Here is a 19933-nt window from a genome sequence, read left to right as displayed (position 1 = left end):
GTGTGTGTGTGTGTGTGTGTGTGCGCGCACGCAAGCATGTGTGTGCACGTGTGTGTGTATGTGTGTTAAGTGTAAGAGTGATTGCCCAGAGTCTGGAGGCATCTGGAGGCCACGCTCAATTCCAATTAGCCTCTCTTTCCAAAGTGCACAAACACACTGGAAAACGTTGAGGTGAAAGGCAAAGCTCAAACAAGCATTAAGGACCCTCTCCTAGAAAGATTGTCAAAATGAGCCCTCAATTGGGAATGTGGTGAGACATTTGAAGGTCTTGTGAGAGAAACCTGTGCAGCTGTGACTAGCATGTGTTTCAAATTAGGAATTCCACAAAGGCACATGCTGACTCACCAACTCATGCCAAGACCTTTTACACATACTGTATACCAAGACAAATATAAGGAAAACAGGAAAACACACGCAATTCTTTGCCACTTTTATCTCCTATCCCACACCGACAAACTAACAGTCACAGAGAGGAGTCACCAACAAGCTCATCCCAATAGTGGGAATAGTATCTAACGACAGCAGCATCTGCTCTACTCCTCAGCTGGCTGGTTTGGAAGTTAGTGCCCTGTAATTGCCAAGGAACTGTTGCAGAGAGCACCACATTTCTGAACCCAAGCCATACATCACTGTAGGAATGAGAAGGTAGAGGACTGATTTAAAAAGCCCTCCGCTCTCTCATTTTAAAACGCCCATTTCCAAAAGGCTTCACCTTTCATGTTGCGTGTCTTTTTCGTGGCTCTGGGTCTGGAGTTCACTATGGCTTTGGCCTGTTGTGGGTTTGTGTCTCTGATGAGTCCTCTCCACAATGCAAAATTAAAACAAACGGTGATCCAAAAAAACTGAAACATCTGGAGTCACCTGTGGCACAACATGAACCACTGGCCTTGATTATCACCACTATTACACGTCTAATAACTTGACCTGGAGGTGAGAGGCGATAGAGAGCCATGAAGCTGTAAAGAATTCTCTGCAGTGCACTGAACAGGCAGGGGACTGGCAGCTGTTATTATAGAGTGGATTTACATAGACTTATTTTTCAGCCAAATCATGCATGTTTTTCCCTGTTAGTTCCATAATTCCTCTTTCCTTTGTGTTGAAAGGGTGTGAAGACAGGCGGAAGAGAGATGACAAGAGGGAGGGGAAGGTGAGCATGAGAGACAACATGATGCAACCGTGACCCCGACCCATCTCTCTCCTTACTATATCTGCTTACTTTGTTACCTATTGTCATTTTCCACTCAGTGGGATCCCTCCCTCCCCCACATCTTTCCAAGAAGTGTAAAGGTTGTCATTAGAGTGAATGAGTGGTTTGGCCCTGTCAGCTGTTCCATTCACATACACTCCAGAGTTCCTTTTACTGATGGTGTTTCTCACTTATCATCATCTCTCTGAGTACTACTAAGGCACACATACCTCTTGTCATCTTCTTAATCAAATAGATCAATGTTGTTTTGTATTTACAATACATGGAATGATATGTATACATATAATGTGAAAGGTGTCCCTTGTATTGATAAACCCTCAGAAAATTCAACTCTGCTGCTCTACAGAAATGTTTAGCCTCTTTTAGACACACCACTGCACCCGGGCCTTAATTCACTAGTCAACTGGCCCTCCCTTCACACTCGCCATAACATTCACTGGTTCCCTTTCATTTACAAGACCTTTTTTGATAATCACCTCTTTACTTATGTCACTTGCTGCAGCCAAAGTCTTTTACATACAAAAGTTTGGGGTCACTTAAAAATTAAAAATCCATTGCACTTCATTAAAGACAGAATACCAGCTGAGATCACTTGCATTGTTTTTTAACCAGGGCAGCAGTTTTCAGATTACATTACGTCCTAACATAATTGCAAAAGGGTTATCTAATATTTTCTCAGTTAGTTTTTTTAAATGATATCAGATTAGTAAACAGAATGTGCCTTTGAAACATTGGATAAATGGTTGCTGATAATGGGCAATGTTGATATTGCATTAAGATCAGCCACCCACTCAGATCAGCTGGTATTCTGTCTATATTGAAGTGGAATGGAAATTTGTTAGTAACCCCAAACCTTTGACCATTAGTGTACATCACCCAGAACTTCATATTCAATTAAACATTTCCAAAACCAGCTCCGCCTTTGGTCTCGCATCTTTTCAATCTGCCTCTGCTCGGGACTGCAATGCTCTGGAACTGGACAAACTAATTTCCATTTCTTCATTCCAAACCACCATATCATCCTTGTTCATTGACATCTGTAGTGGCTTCCCAACGTCGCCATTTTCCAATTCAATATTTGTATGGTTTTTCCCTCTCTTACTCACCCATCTACCTGTGTGTTCCTCTTGGTATACGTGTTTCACTGCTGTCTGTGTTGTATTTCCATAGGTCATTTGGTACCGGCCCGCACAGAAAAAACATTATTTCCGTTGATCATTTATATTTTATTTATTGATTATCAGAGTCTGTATTCTTTTTAACTTTTATTCATTCAGGGGAGGTTCCCTGAGAGGCAGCCTCTCTCTTGCAGGAACGCCCTGATCGCATTCACACAGTAACACATTCATAACTGGAAGCTGCCCAGTACAACCACAGTCTGATCTGCTCCCACTGAGCAGCTCCACTGGAGCGGTTGGGGTTAAATTGCTTGCTCAAGGGCATCTCAGTGGTGGTAATAAGGGAGGGACAAGCGCTGCACTTTCACTTTGCCCACCCAGATTTTATCCTGTTGGTCTGGGGATTTTACCGACAACCTCCCGGTCACAAGCTCTCTTTTCTAACCTTTAGGCCACCACTGCCCCGTAAATATATAAATATTTACCGCTCAATGAAGCCCTCAAACTTGCTGAAAAATGAGTAAACAAACACCATTGCAGAGCTTTTTAGCTCAGGGGAAAAGAGGAGGCGAGAGAAGAGAAGCCTACAACTTCAAATAAAAAGAAATTTAACAGACAATACCAGGAGTCCTACCTAAAATACGGAATTATCACAACAGGTGATTCTAATGTGCCATGCCCACTCTGCATAATATGTGGTGACAAGCTAGCGAATGAGGCAATGAAGCCTTCTGTGTGAAAAAAAACACAATAAATTAAACTGACCTGTCTGACTCCCTTCATTCAGTTTCTATGCTCCTCATATCTGGAATAAACTCCCAGAGACCTGTAGATCCGCTGCTACTCTCAGTTCTTTTAAATCAAGGCTGAAGACCTTTCTTTTTGATGCTGTCTTTCTTTAAATGACTGTTCATTTCTTTAATGTTTAATTTCTTATGCTGCACTGTAACTTTTATTCTTGTGTTCTATGTGTCTTAATGTTCTTATTTTTAATTCATGTGTTTTATCTGTTGCTGAAATGTGCTATACAAATAAAGCTGCCTTGCCTTCAAAACTTATTCGGCAAACAGACCAAGCACCCTGCATTAAAAAACAAACCTTTGGAATTTTATTGTTTGCACAGAAACAAGTGCACGGCTCCCACTGATTTATTGTTTTTCAAAAATTTACATTTGTTTTCATATTATATAATGTATATTATTAGATATTTGTTATCACGCTGATCGTATCATTTTATCTTGACCGGTCGGGGACCACTGATTTAAACTCTATGTATTTCTAATGTATTTTATTTTTCTAGCCCTCCTTCTCCTTTCCCGAAGTGGCTTTGTAACTTTTCAGGCTGCCATTGTAAATAAGAACCTGTACTTAATGACTTGCCTAAAAAAAATAAAGGTAAAATAAAATAAAAAATTACTAAGTTTAGGTCATTATTTTGCTTTTAAACCTGCAAAATACACACATAGCAGCATTATGCCCAGCATATGCTGATCTCATTTTAGTCAGCAGGCGGTGTGGTTTTCTTATGGAGTTCCTGGTATTGTTATTTTTACACCTTCTGCCATGTGTTTCAAATAAATATATTACATTTGACACAATAATTAGATTTTAATAACTATGTACATTTTTGCCACATTTTGACCTTGTACTAATCATCCAAATACATCTTCATCCTTCAACACAGTCAACAATGAAAGCTCCACTCAACGGCTACTGGACACATTAATTCCTTCAGCAAACTACATGAGTGCTAAAACAACAAACCTCTTGTTAGCCCAAATCCACAGATATGTCTGTGATGATGGCAAATCAAAGTGGCAACATCCTGCAAATATCCAGAGATTAGCAGAGAGTGACAATGATACCAGTCTCACAATCCTAAGCTCTCGTACAGGCACACACACACACACACAAACACAAACACACAGCCCGTCCCCACATCGTACGACAAGTCTGTCAGGCTGCCAGGGAGCTCCAGCCAACACTCACTGCCTCCGCCAACAGACCATTCTGCCCTGGCTTCACTTTTCAAGACCTCACTATCCCTAATTGGCTGAAACCAGAGCAGGTCGTCATTCTTTTCAGAGGAATGCTCAGGAAATCAAAAACAACTTCCTGTTTATGCACTTACACTAACCACTCAATAATGCCCCTATTAAGAGAATCTGGGAAGTTTTGGGGGGTTTTACACATAAAAAAAGCAGCAAGCGGTCATTGCAATGACTGACACCCAAAAAACACTTGAATATTTTGTCATCTTGCAGCAAATTCCAGAAAGATTGCAAGGGAGCTTTCAATCAACACCACATAAAAAGTGAGAACGATAAGAACTTTGACATAAAAACACCCCAGTTTATGCAAGCTCCGTCCCTACTTTTTTCTCATCACCACCCACTAAGCAACAACGTGGTGAGAAGCAGCGCGAAGATCTTTAATTGGTGGGGATGTGGATGCAGGGCTAAACTGTACCCAGCTTTGGCTTGAGAGATGCTTCATGACTATGCTGGCTGGCCCCTAATCTACACACACACACACACACACCTGCATGTGTGCATGTGCTTACACTTACATTAAACGTAAATAATTCTGCAAGAATTTAAATACAACACACACACAAGTATTACATGCAAGTAGGCACACACAAACCGACACACTCAGATGCACAGGCAGGATCCTTGTGAAGATTGAGAGGGACCAAAAGGGGGGGGGGGGGGGGGGGGTAAAGGAGAAATAGCAGTAGAAGAGAAGATGGAGGGCAGGGAGGGTGGTGGCGGTATTTATAGACAACAAGTGATGGGATGCCCTCGTTAGTACACGGCCCACTGAGCCAGATGACAGACGCGCCGCCAAGAGGTCATGTGACCGCATTACTCACTCCGTTGCTCTGTGAGAGGGCCCATTGAGCAACAGAGAGGGAGCGAGGGGAGAGACTAAGGGAGAGAGGCTGAAGCGGAGAAGCAGAGAGAGAGTCAAAGGAGAAGGGAACAGAGGGGGAGAAAACTACCCATGAACCTACAGTGCCCGTTGCCCTATTTCAGCCAAGCTGTATACAAACAAACATTTTTTTTAATTTAGAGGACGTGCCTCTCTCCCACTTTTTGGGCACTGACCTCAATTACCTGATGAGGTCACAACTTTGTTTTGTAACTCAATAGAACAAAAACTCTCCCTAGACAACACAGTCACAAGAGGTGACAGTTCAGAAGATTTACTTTTTACGAGAGATGACATTTCCCGTGTAATCGCTTAAAATGACATGGCAGGCTCTGGCCTAATGATAGGCTTCGAAAGACATCTTTAAAGGGGAGCTGTGGTTGCTAAGACATTACCTGCTGCTAGTTTCCCCCATAGAGGCCAATGCTGTAATCCATCCACCCCACCCACCCCCCACCCAACCCCAAACACAAACACAAACACAAACACACACACAAACACAAACACAAACACACACACACACACACACACAAATTTGTAAAAGAAAAAATTTAAAGGAGTCAGCAGTAGAGGTGAGAAGGTCTGATAGCTGCAGTGCATTAAGGATGTGTAGGAAAAGAGATGGAGAAAGACATGGTGGACAAATGCAAGACAGGCAACGAGAGATACAAGGAAAGAAAAGTGTAAAGCTGACGCAACAGATCAGGACAAAATCATCCAGTTTGGCTGATTATCAGTCTTTAGAGACACCTAAACATACCACACACACACACACCGTACCAAACTACCACATTAAAGAGCTCTTGTATGGGCGGGTTAGTGTTGGTGCAGGGTCCCAATCTCTTTCAGCTCCTCAACTACTTCAAACAGCCCCAAGCATGTGGATGAAACTGGACCATCTGCAATACTAACAAAGGTGGTGCCTCCACTCAGACACACAAAGAAATGAACTATATTAACTGTGTATTTGTTCATATAGAAAAGAACTACCACTGAAAGATGTCATCTGATTTTTGTGTACAGCCAATTGTAGTCACCAAAGGATGAATGGCCAATATGAGGATGACATTTTTGGACTTTTTGTGAAATGTTTCAACAATTAGTGGATGGATTTTTATAACATTTGATACCATTGTGTTCCCCCAGAGGATTAAATAAAACACTTTGGCGATCCTTTAACCTTTTAATGTAATTTAGCGACTATTTTAGATGGCTGGGATAAAATGCAGCTACACGTGGTTAGCACATAAGAGTTGGTATAGCCTTTACATGACTATATTTTAGTGTAAAGTTGGTCCTTATTACAAATGGTTATATGTAACCTACACTTCTCAAACAAATTAACCTGGTTTTAACTTGCACCTCTTTGGACCTGCATATTACCTAATCAATGCTTACAGGGTTTCAATAAAGACCCAGACATCTATTAGAATCTAGCTTAGGCAGCTCAAATTGGTTTAAGGGTTGTAGCTTATTAAAGCAAACCACATCAAACGGGCTGAGAGCAGTGTGGGGGCTGCAATCCCAGGACCATTACGGTTTAGTCTGGTTGTTGTAGTTGGATTAACATGTTAGCCATCCCTTGTTAACCTCTCCTTACTAGACAGGGCTGATCCAGGACCTAACATGATGAGGGGGGAGATGGAGCCAGATGAAAGGATATAAGGGATATAAGACTGCCATGGGTAAACACTGCAAAATACTCCTGGAGGGCAGAAGGTTAAGGAGAGAAGAGAACCCTCCTTCTCTCTCTATCTCTCTCTCTCTTTCTTTTTCTCCCTTCCTCATCATGCATGTTCCGAATGCTAAACACTAGCCCACCACATCCCCTTCCCAGTGTACCTCCTCCTCCCTTCTCTCCTCCCGCCTCCTTCACTGCAGAATCACTGATGTGAGGTCTTTTGTGAGACTGCTGGCTGGCCTCAGCCTGGGCTCTGTTACGGCCTGACCACTGACCCACTCACCCGCCTTTTAACGAGGTTTTAGGGTCATGGGTTCACAACATGGTGACTCAACTGTGAACGACGGGTGGCATCCTCTTTCAAAAGCCCCACGTCTTTACCTTTCCCTCTCAAGACTTTCTCCCCCTTTTTTTGCCCCCTCTGTCTCTCTTTTCTTTCCTCTTTCTCTCTTTCTCTTTCTGCCCCCTCCCCTGAAGCCCTTCGTTCTATGTATCCTCAGTGACTGACTCGCCGTCTCAGCCCTAATTAGCATAGCATCCCAGAGCGAGGAGAACATGAAGGCTAATGGGGGTTGGGGCCCCGTAACAACACTGAGGGTAAAGCTTCAAGTTTCTAACTAGGGCCATCACCTGACCACATTTACATGGGTTTCTGCAACGAGAATGAAGGCAGGAGACTAATGCATGATAAATAATTCATTTTTCTTGGTAGAGGAAGTGAACTAGAACGGTAAAGCATCAGGATTCAGAATAGCACTGGATGGGAGGTTTGGCGGGTGTCAGTTGTATAAAATACAATGAGGCCAGCTTTAACAATGCTGATCAGGTAACAGAGGAAATGCATTCAGTGTTGCAATATTGTGATCCAAAACAATCATTTAAATCTAATCCATATTTGGGTTTTCAATCTGGTTTCATGGTAGCAACGAACAATTAATTAAGTTGTGTTTACTCTACTTTAAAAACCCACACACTCAATTATAATTAGGGTAATTTAGTGTGTAAATCCAATAGCAAATTTCCCCATAGAAAGAGTGTATCAAGTTTCTAGTGAGATACAGATGCATTTCATTCTACTTTAAGAAGCAAAGACATTTTTGTTGATATGAGTTAAGGAGATATTAGAATTAAGGAATTTTGTATGTTGTACAAAATACAGTGACAACAACTTGACTGCAGCTGTATTGAGACTTACACCTACACCCCAAATCTGACAGGCCTTGGATGTGTACTGTACCTCAACAAGTGTCATTCTACTTAATAAAACATCTGTATAAGATGTTTTAGTATAGGGAATCCAACTCAAATGATCTGCAACACAGATCCACATGTGGACCGACTTACCATTCCATGTCCACAGTCAGTTCCATCAGCCAATGGCATGTGCTGTGTGCGACATCCTTTATGGTCCCCCTCTGCACTGGTACACCACAGCCTCTTGCACTGTTTCTGTAGAAGAAAATTGAGCACTAGCAATTCATCATTTTGGCTGAAGAGGACAAGAGCATGACTATAACACATGCAAAATACTCTTATGACTAGAAACGTTTTTGACAACTTTTGACTTTATTGAGCTGATGGCAGAATTGAACTATTTCCTACCATACGGACTTCTTTCTTTTAAGGGGAAAAGTGTGTCATTGCAGATTGAAATATGGTTGTTGGATTTTCATACAATATGTCAGTTCTTTATGCTTTATTGCTAAGCAGACATGTGCAAGATGCATTTCGAATGGCCCAGCATGGGGTTTCAATAAGTGGCTGTGCATTCAACAATAGCTGCCTCTCTGCATGTTGGTAAAATGCATGATATACATTTTACAATTGGGAACTGACAGAAAGAAATCTATTCCACAGTAATAAAAGGTCACAGAATCAAATGCAATTAACTGTATCATATCTGTTTCTTGCACGTCTGAGTAGACGACAACCTTCTCAGATCTACTACCACCTACAGTTTTCTGGTTCTGCTTACCTCGATTGCAAGCCAACTTACCATGTAAGGGCAAATTTGGGAACCGGGTCCAAACATCAGTTCACACTGCCTGTTGGCATTGTAGATTTGGCCAGGAAGGAGGGTGGGCAACTCGTACGTCCTGCCTACAGGCTCATCAAGGAGGCACTCCCCATAGCCGGTGCTAAAAACAAGTAAGAATGTGTGTACCGTGGATGAAAAGAAAAGCACAAAACCATACAAGTGTGTGCATAAACAGACAAATGTACACACACATGCACAAGGCAAACTTTCATGGTATGAATTTTTTTAAGGACAATCACATATTTTTGGACCCCAAAAAGTATCATCACGTGTCATCTCTTTCAAAAGAGCAAAGTAAACCGTTCTATGTGATTGTCTGTGATCATTCTCAGATGTGTTACCCCTGTGGGTGGTCTGTAAAGTTACCTAAAAGATAGACTGATACCACTTCCCCTCAATGGCCTGTTAGTAAATGCTATCACTATGAAACTGGAGTCAGGCGCCACAGACTGAATAAAACAGGATTTTGATACACACTGAAAAGGATGTGCACGTTGACCACACATTAATCCGAGGTATATTTATCTGTGCTGAAGGAAAACAAGAGAATTTGGAATCATAAAGCTCCCTGATTAAGTTACATAAATTTGGTGCCGGGCTACGCCAGCCATGAAGTATAATAACAGATTGGGCTGTTTATCAGCCACACCCTGAGCCACAACACAGTAACAGAGACAACAAAAGCACAGCTGGACGGAATGTATGCACCAACAGATGCATATAAAATGATCAGCCTTTACCGCTGTGAAAAGGCATGAGTCAAACATGTTAGCAGAGCCAGCCAAGCTTTAAAAGGATCTCTTCTTTTTTGTTTACTTTTGAGAAAGGAAACTGGCAGATGAGACATGTGTATACAGTAGATGTGTAATTACACAATCTGTCTGCACCGCTGTGACAAATTTGATCCAGGATTGAGTTGCTAAAACACCTGCTCCACACAGCACCAGCTGATGTGACAGGCCAATAATTACACAGGATTATCCCGAGTTACCGTCACTTTGTTTCTTTCCCCTTTCATTTCCAGCCGATTGGACGAGAAGAATTAACCATCAGTGGAGGATACTGTGAATGAAAACTATGGAGCAGCCTGTCAAGGAATCATACAGAGAGTAAGACTCTCTGTATAATTCATCTTTCAGCGTCTTTCAGCAGTTGGCCATCTGTCTAATCAGTGTCCTAGAACCTAATGGAATGATTATTAAGAACAAGACAGACGGACAGAGGGAGAAGGGGCCAGTGTGGTCTTTTTTAAATAAAACTACTACTATGAAACCACTTTTCTTTTTTTCTTTTTTTTAATATGGGTGTGAATTCAAGACAGCAAAGCAATTCCTCTCTGGCACCAGAGGAGATTCCACACCTGGCAGCCATTGGGGAACTTAAAAGTGAATGTATTTATAAGATGACTTACAGTTGGCTGTTTTGTGCTTGTCATAAGAGACTAAACAATAATAGTTTCCATGTACACCATACTGGGTTTCCCTCCGCATACAGTGCAAGGAGTCTACTCATATGTCAGAGTGATGAGGAAATGACACAGAGCATCACTCTACAGTGTTTGATCAAACAGCATCAAGTAAACTGCTGCAATACTGTCATGCCAGAGTTTTGTCTCTGACAGCATGTACCAATTATTGTACAGGGAGATATAGAACAAGATAATGACACAGGTTTAGTTGAATTTGGAGAAACATCCCGAAAAAAAAGATACATCTTGAATTTATTAAGAAAATTACAGATTGAAAAAAAGTGTTTTAAAAATGATTTCACACAGGAGTTGTTGCTGCTAGGGTGGTTAGGCTATTTTGTGTGTGTGTAATGGAAAATGATAGGGCTTGCCCACTGCTAATGACTATGTGGTTTCAACACCCAGCAAACACAACAATTAGTGGGTGACAACAGTCAAAGATTTGCATTTTACTTTTATAGTTGGATTTTGAGGCTTAAATCAAATGGCACAGTGCCAGAGAGGAATGAATGGTTGCTTTATGAAGTAGCTGACAAATAATAGCACTGCACAACAGCAGGACGCTTTTCATCAGCTTTCAGGTGCGGGAGTTCAGTGCACATTATTACAGCAACAGTGAGATAAGGGGGAGAAGGAGGGGAATCATAGCCTTTTGAAAAAGGGATGTTTGAGAGGTGGCGCAGCCTTTCGTTTTTTTAAACTGGTAGAAGAGTGGTGCAGATTGAATTTGCACTTCAGGGAGAATGGGCAGTCAAAACACTGACGTACTTGACCAGGTCAGTCCACTGAGCAGGAGCTGTACTGTATAAGTGGTAGTTTGAATCAATGCTCCTCATTGTTGGCTGGAAACAGATTTCAAAAGCACTTGGACGACAGTCTTGAGGGGCCTTTCCCACCGCTGCGGCTCCCACACTGAAATACTCTTCTCATACCTGCTTTGTTTGTTATGTATCCCATATGGTTAAAAAATATCACAAATCACAAATGTGTTTCACATTTACATCATACTGATTTTTGTGCAGTGACAAAAGTAACAAAAACCCAACCCAGCTGACATGGACCAGACCAAAGAATAAAAATTTTCATGGAGATTCTCCCCATCTTCAGTTAAATGTTTTGACCACTTGATGTTGAAGGTCAACACTGGCTGGAAACTATGTGAAGCACAACCTTAAAACTCCATACAAGGCGTCGCCTAACAATGCGCTCTCGAGATGCATCTGGTCAACAAGGCTGTCCTTTGTGAAGGCCTCCACAATTAACAGAGGAAAAGATTAAAGGGTCATGTCCAGGGAAGATATAATTATAACTGACATTTCCCATCTTAAACGGAAGCCTTTCACCAGGATCAGTGACCACGGTGCGGTTTAGGAATTGCTGAATGAGCCGTTGCCCTGTGTTACAGGTTTTGGTGTGGAAAGCAGGCCAGTGACTAGATTACTGTTTGCCCAGCATCTTGAGAGCCGGGCTCTGTCTGAGAGGGGAGACAGCTGAGGGGCTGCAGAAGATCCATCGCTCAGGTCAGCTGAGGAAGACCCCGGATTCAAACAGGAAATACTCTTTCAACACCAGGCAATAACAAGTCCACACAGTTTACATTGCGCTGACCTGTCTACAGAGCACTGCGAGAGACATTTGTTTGCTTAGCCAGAACAAGTAAAAGTTAATAGAGGACTAAAGACGTGGATGTGATATTATGAGTTCGGAAAATCAATGGAGAAGCATCACTTTCATCCATGAGAAAAGCCTGTAATCAGTCTTTTATAAATCAGTCCAAAAAAAAAAAAAAATCTGTTTCAAACTGGAGATGAGAGTTGGTACCTACTCTAGAAACTCTGTAATGTACTTGCGGCTGCACTTGGACCATGACCAGGGATTGGTGTCATAGTTGAGGGTGGGAGCCATGACATGATACTGGTGCTTCATGCCTGCCTCCCGACACTTTGGGTTGTCATCATGAGGCATGTTGAACCTGGTGCGGACAGGAAGAAGAAAAGCGGAGTTAGAGATAGAGAGAGGGATATAAGGAACACACACAAAGTAATTGCCAGCTGCTTAATGGCTCAGTCTTAGCAAGGCGGATAAATGTCACAGGATTTACATTCAGCCAATTTTAACAGGGGATCGCCCCACACCATCCCTGGGGGCCGCCACACACAGATGCAGCCACAGACACATCAATGAGTAATACCACACACACTGCATCCTACTCTCCACTCATTTGGTTTTTTTTCAATGTTGTTTGTGTCTTGTTTTACACACACCTCCTTCTGTGCATCTCCCATATGTTTATACAGTAAAAATCCCAGAATGGCTTCAATAAAATGTCAACTGGCCAGTAAGTGGGACGGCATTTCATGCAAAACTTTATTCTTTATCTATCAGCATCTATCCCCTCCAACGTCATGGCCAACATGCTAGTGAGAACTACCTCCAGCTCACCCCTGGGAGGTCAAAGGTCACCAAATCACATTCTCAAAGAGCTTAATGCAGAGGGAAAGGTAGGGGCAGTAACGCTGTGCACATGAACACACATATGCTGCTTCAGTGTAAACACGTAAGAGTATAAATGTATTTTTACCAGAGCCATGATTAGGGCTGCAACTAATGATTATTTGTATTATCTATTCATCTACCCATCATGTTTTTGATGTCTTATGTGTCAAAAAACAAATTTGAAAAATGCCCCAGAGCACAGGGTGACATCTTCAAATTCCTTGCATTGTCTGACCAACAGTTTAGCACTATTGTAAAAGAGAGAACAGCATCAACTCCTCATATTTGAGAATGGTTGGTTTGTTTGCTTAACAAATTATTTAAAAGTTGGTAATTCCTTTTCTGTTGATCCAGTCATTTTAAATTTTATTTTTATTTCAACTTTTCTAGAACAGGTTCTTATTTGCGGCTTGACAATTGGCAAAGCCACATAGGGGAAGGGCAGGACGGCTAGTTAAACAGTTTCACAGCTAATTCGTTCCAGCAGCAATTGTAAACTATTCAATGTCACTTACGATGGTGCACAGGTGTATTGGGGTGATGACAGTAACAGGCATGTTTAAAATGAAAATACACGGCTCATTACTTTGCCATGTAGACTTTCTTATTATCGGGACAAGGATTTGGGACGAGCTCCAAACTATTTGTAGTCTTACCACGTTATAATGATTTAGTTGACCCAGATCTAAAGGGGACGAATAAGGATACTGGCTTGAAATTCTGAGATGAGAGCCTTTTAGTGTAATTAGGTAATAAATCAGGAAGTTGTGTGGCTCTCTGTTTGGCAACATCAAGAGCCAGATCAATAGAGGAGTCAATTCCAGTGAGAGGCTACCAAACCCAGCACTTAATTATCAGCATCCAGACTAGTATGTGATTAGTTTTTATTTAGAGCAAAACAAAACAAGCAGCTTTGTTCTCTGCACATCTCAGCCTTCATGTCTTGGTGTCATCCCGCAAGATAAAAACACATTTCTGTGCTATAATGCCTATTAAGAAATTGAAAGAGTAAGACATACTGCTGGAGCGATGACAACCTGAATTCATTCAGATTGGGTGTGGATAAATAAGAGTCAGAGCAAACAGCACAGTCTGCAGGAACAGCCTTTACCAACACTTCAACAGAGACAGAGCTCAGTGACACCAGAGGGAAAAATGGATTGCTACCTTGTCAGTGGATTGCACATGTTAGCTCCTCCAAATTTAGCGCTCCACAAAACACACCATCGTTGATAATATCAGTAATTGTATCACTTAGCCAGCTCAGTAAGATTATGTGTGATCAGTATACATTTTGTGGTGTTGCCTTTCATATTTCTTAAGATGTTAAAGAAGAAAGCTAAAGACTCTATTGTCATATCAAAATGTCAGGAAGATCTATTTGTGGTATAAGACATTTATAGCATTGGCATCATCTAATGACAAACTTGATTATATGCGCCACCTTTAAACAGCTATCACGTGACACTGCCTCACCTGAAAATCCCCACAATGGCTATTAGCAATCACACATCCTTGCAGATATCTGAGAAAGGCCTCCTATCCAATAATCTAAATCTTTTTTAATCTGCAATGCTCTCAAGTAGCTCCCACTACCTGACACTGGCTTTCCCAGAGCGCTAAACACTCTGGAGAGCTCACGCCTGTGAACGAAGCAGAGACAAGTGGGCCACTAGCTGCTTGAACATTCGCTACAGAGCCACACGGGATGTAAAGGAAATAGGGGGGGGCAGAGACTCGTCCATCTGGCTGCTCTGGTCCGATCTCTCCACTAGAAGAATGTGTGAGTGGGGACAGAGGACCTAAAAGAATATTTGTCATTCTTCACCAATGGCTCACACGACACTGGTCCTTTTTACTACCCTACATAACGGACAGGCAGACTGGAAATAAAATCTCCCACTTACTTTCACTTGTATACTCCGCAAGGGAGGTCAGGGTATCCCCAAGGAATCTCCAGGAGTTAAACGTAAGACTTTTTAATACAACCTAGGATGGAATTTAATGCCAAGTTTTCAGCAGACAGTGACATGCAAGTCTAAAATGAAAATGCACAGCTCGATACAGAAAAGAAAGAAAGAAAGAAAGAAAGAAAGAAAGAAAGAAAGAAAGAAAGACGGATGCATTGTCTTTTTTGAAAGAAATGCCCTGGCTGAGGTGGAAAAGAAGATGTTTAGCATTGCACAGTTTGATACATTTTGTGTGCCACTTTTAGATCTGTAGATGCGTTTACTCTAGAGAACAGAGAACCCAATCTTTGTACCACACATCCACACTGAATTTCATCTGAGCATGTCGTCCTCTCAAGACAAAGCTCTGACACATACAGGGTTAATTTCTTGAGCTGTATAGTAAGTTATTATAAGCTGGTATGTTATTAAAAGTCAGATTTTTCACTTTATTATGTTTTGCACCTGTGTCTGCTGCGCCCTACATCTCTTAATAAGAGGGCTTTTGTTGGTCAAAGCTGGCTGTGAGGGGTGAGATAGGCTGTGGGTGTGTGTGTACAGTATGTATGTGTGTCTGAATGTTGGGGTAGGGGTGGGGGGTTGCTGCAACTTACACATGGCCCAGCTCATGAGCGATGGTGAAGGAGGCACTAATTCCATTTTCCTCACTGATGGAGCAGCTTCGGTACGGGTCGCACATTGTCCCCAGCTCTGCAAGCCCTACAGGGTCACGTACACACACAGAGAAACTCCCAGATGAACATGAACACATAGAGACACACAGCTATTTGAAAGAAAAACCTGCTGCCTAAGTGTTAAAGGCGATTAAACCATCAAAACTTCTGTTCCGTAAGAGAGATTAGCACTGCCACAGACTCCCTCCATCCTCTCTCCCTCCTCCCTTTTCTACCACTCTGTTCTGTCACTATAATATTATTAGCTGACAGCATGCCATGAACTCAATACTGTGCAGTCTATGAGGGCTGGTTACCGGACTTGAGGTAGACATTTTTTGCAAAAGAGAAAGCCAAAAGTTTACCTAAAGTGTCACATTTATCTTTTGCACGGCAGATGTCTTCCCTGAAACAAATAAACATACAATGCTTTTAGCCATTTTAAAACTTTTCTTGAGAAACTTGGCTTTGCTTTCAAAATGAGGATGGGAAATGAGTTTGTACCTGGTGATGAGGAGTGCTGTGTCATGGTGAGTGGGATGGCTGTCATCCTGGACGTTTTGGCTCTGCTGCCAGACGCAGAAGTTGTGGAGAGTCGTGGCAGCATTGAAGCTCACAGTGGGCCCTTCCTGTTTTGGGTGAAACACCATTGTGGATGTGACTAAAAAAAACTGTAGTAATAGCTGAAGTAAGTGTGTCTTAAAATCTCATGAAATAGGGATAGTTGTATTCTCCTATTTTTGTCCATTGTGACTACTGGTCATGAAAGCATTTTACTGACTTTTTCTGTCTTTGGCAAAAATTAAATATATTAGATCATCATCCATGCTTTCAAATTATATTTAGTTCCCTTGAATCTACTGGTTTAAGAATCAGTTACAGTGACCAAAAAAACTACAGTAAGCCTCTTCAGCCACCTCACATTTGCAGGTGGCTAGCTGCCTCACTATAGCATCGTTTGTTTTCCAAGTAGACCTCTTTTGAGACATGAAACTGACAAGGCAGGCAGTGTCCTTTCAAACAGGCCCCACTGAGAAAACGCCAGGCCAGGGACACCTGCACTGACGTCAGCCATATTTGAGACCTGGATACAGGTAGCATTAAACACCCAGCACATACCTGTTCATTGTGGACAACGACTAGCTTGACAATCATGATGTTGATGAGGTTTCCTACACTGGGGTCCCTGTACACTGCTGCTACCTGTAACAAAGACAAAACACACAGACAAAAAAATGCAACCCTCCACTAAGCTGAACCAGAGCACAAATATGGAAAAGGATGAAAGCTAGTGTACTTTGCAACACTTGGAATAAGAACAAATATGAATAAGAAAATGCAGCCATCACTTTCCTGGTTAAGCTCCATGGAGTTTAATCCAAAAAGCTACAGTTCATTGAAGTCGAAAGAAACAAATAATGTCTCCTTCAGGGTAAGTTTAATCAACAGGGTATTAATACCAATTACAAACCCTCCCCCCCTACACACCCCTCCCCACACGCATCCCCACATACCTTGGCAAAGAAAATATAAACTAAAACCTGGACCCAGCAACAAGTGTGAAACTTCAGCAAAGCTGGAGCTTAAAGCCCAGCAAAACATTCCCTCTGTAGTTTTTTCCCTCCGCTTCTCTTGCTTTTCTCATGCACCCACGTCACGGTCGGCCAGCAGGCCTTGTGCAGTCTCCTGACAGGAACTCATTAGTCCACTATAAACATTTAGCTTGTCTTAGCCTAGGGGGAGGCGTACGTGGCCTAGGCCTTTCCAGAGTGGGCAAAGGGAGCCTGTCTTTGTATGCTCTAAGTCCAACTGTGACACAGGACGTTGTTCTGTAAGCTCGTCCCAATGTAAGTTATTGTATGATCAGTGCAAGAACCAGAAGTGAGGAGGACTGCAGCCTTTTCTGGACCATCACTACCGTATCTCACAAAGCCAAGAGCAAGCTGTGAAGGTTCAAAGAAATGGCAGCAGGGCCATAGCTCCCATCAAGGACACTCTGTGGTAATATTACTGGTAATAGTTATGTGAACCTTTGGGGTTTAATGACACAACGTTGAGTTTACATTGTTCGATTACACACATTTTACACATGGTGTTTTTGTAAGGCTGTTTCAGACATTTTCTACACAAAATATCTTAAAAAGTTGACTGTTTTGAGTAGATTAAAATAAAAAGGTGTTTCACAAAGTTGTTGTTGGTGGCTCATTTAAAGAAATCTTGGGTCATTTTTTGGGAGGGAATTTGGAAAAAGAAAACTTGAAGAAAAGAATGTCACTTAGGCAATTAACACGACCAATACCTAAAAACCAAATGCATCCGACTTGATAGATTTCTTGATAGATGATTTTGGCTGGTTTGGTTAAACTGTGGGTAACATGACTGAGAGACTGTGATAGAGAAAAGGAAGAAAACGTGTGTGTGTTTGGGTGTGGATCTGCACCACTGGTCTGCAGACATAAGCAAGGTAGAACTAATGTTTTGACTTTAAATCTGGCAATAGAAACTGGCCTGGCACATTTAACACGGACTGTACCCTCACAGACTTACGTAAGGATAACACACCACTGACAATCATTACTCTGTTACATGTTAATAAGTGTTTTGAACTGTCTGTCATACTAGTGAGAGAAAGCGCAGAAGGTACACATCCTTTAGTACAATTGATAACCTATGCAGCTTTGACACACATACTCCCCCAACACTTTTACTCTTAATATATAGAAAGATCAATCCCAGTGTTACTAGCTTGATTACCACCCAGTTCTCTACATCAGATATGGGACACATAAAGAGGTCAAGGTGCTGAGTCAGGGTTTTACCAATTAACTGAGCCACTTTCATTGAAGCAGGGTCTACAACCGAATTGTCAAACAGTAACATCTGAGGCTGGAAAACACAAACCTGGACTGGGAGATTTTGTTTCACATTTTAAAGCCGTTGTTGACCAAATTACAAAATAAAACATGTACTATCTCTGGTATGCCTTGATAGTTTGGGTTTTTCTTTGCCCCAGGTTTTGAGGACAAGTTTGGCGATTTCTGCCACCACTCCAATACCATGAAGGTAAATTTAATTATGGTCCAAGCATCCAATCAACTTTAAATTTGCTCCTTGCCATCTTAAGGTGATAGGTTGTTAAAAGCTTGACTTTTCGTCGAAAGGCCTGGCCATGGCGTTGCGGCAATTTTGTATGTTATGCTATCAAAACAGGAAGTTGTTGTAACTCGAGTGTACATTTTGTAATCTGGCCCAATTTTTTTTATGATTGATCAAAGTCCGATCCTGAGTACATCTACATGCCAAAATTGACTCATAGTAATAGTGCCTCCTGCTGGCAACAGAAAGTAGGCCGAAACTTCAAGGTGCTATACTTTTACGAACTAATCCTACATACTTTACCCGGTCCACTTTGACATTTTTGTGTGCCATTTCAAGACCTTATTGCTGAAAAGTTATTAAAAGCTTGAGTATTCGTTGAACAGTGTGGGCGTGGCGGCCATTTTTTACGTTTAGCGATGAATGAGGAAGTTGTTCTAATTTAAGTGTACATTGTCTAATCACTTGAATTTTCACATGATTGACAAGGGTCCAGGCCTGAGGACATCTACATGTCAATATTGACTCACAGTCATAGCGCCCCCTGCTGGCAACGGGAAATCAGCCTTTTATGACATACATTATACGATTTACATGAAATTTACAGTGTGTGGTCCACACTTGATATTAAGCCGCCGCCTTTATTTTGACCACACCCCTGCACTTCAGCCCATCCATTGCTGCTTGCAGTTTTAATTCTTTATGTGTTGCTTACAGCCTTGAAAAACACTCCCCAGCAAGATATCTTTATAAAAAAGACAAAGATACTCTGAAAAAATCCAGAACTCACTGTTTTTATAGGGACTATTTTCTGAAAATGTAGGTCTAATGAAAACTGACAAGGTCTGATTGTCGAGAGTAAAAGATTCTTTTTTAATATAACATTTTTCCAACTTTGTATGAACCCAAAAAAAAAGCCCTGTTGCGCTTAAAATTTTGTTTCAATATTATGGAAAAGCCCAGCAAATCCTCTCATGTTAAGATCAACTTTGGTGAACCTTGAAACCTGAGTTCATGGTGACATACTAAAAATAGTATGTTGCCAGTTGGCTGCTGTGTGAGCGGTTAGCTTACTAGCTGACCAACTAGCCTAGTAGTCATTATGTCACCAAGCTTCTTTTTCACATAGATGCACAAAAATAATTTTTCTGTGTCCCTTTGCATTGTGATTAGGGCTTTCATAAAAGAATCTCAGAAAACCTGATAGCCTACTGTAAAAGAAATTCTGCATGGCTAGATACCTATATATATATATATATATATATAGGTATC

At 41.6% G+C, this 19933-nt stretch overlaps 1 protein-coding gene across 1 annotated transcript in view; it reads right to left on the bottom strand.

The window, feature by feature from the left end:
• Window positions 1-19933, bottom strand: part of LOC116694092 (A disintegrin and metalloproteinase with thrombospondin motifs 20) — an 89001-nt gene that overhangs the window by 50799 nt on the left and 18269 nt on the right. The window contains exons 5-11 of the mRNA XM_032523564.1: window positions 16685-16768; window positions 16070-16194; window positions 15931-15971; window positions 15506-15611; window positions 12272-12418; window positions 8937-9078; window positions 8285-8389 (exon numbers count right to left, since the gene is read on the bottom strand). Of these exons, the coding sequence (XP_032379455.1) occupies window positions 8285-8389; window positions 8937-9078; window positions 12272-12418; window positions 15506-15611; window positions 15931-15971; window positions 16070-16194; window positions 16685-16768 (750 nt within the window). The remainder of the gene's footprint in view (window positions 1-8284; window positions 8390-8936; window positions 9079-12271; window positions 12419-15505; window positions 15612-15930; window positions 15972-16069; window positions 16195-16684; window positions 16769-19933) is intronic.

This window comes from Etheostoma spectabile, chromosome 8 (genome assembly GCF_008692095.1).
Source record: "Etheostoma spectabile isolate EspeVRDwgs_2016 chromosome 8, UIUC_Espe_1.0, whole genome shotgun sequence".
In the NCBI taxonomy this organism is placed as follows: domain Eukaryota; kingdom Metazoa; phylum Chordata; class Actinopteri; order Perciformes; family Percidae; genus Etheostoma; species Etheostoma spectabile.
The sequence above is the reverse complement of the archived record's forward strand: the minus strand, read 5'-3'. Positions and strand labels throughout refer to the sequence as shown.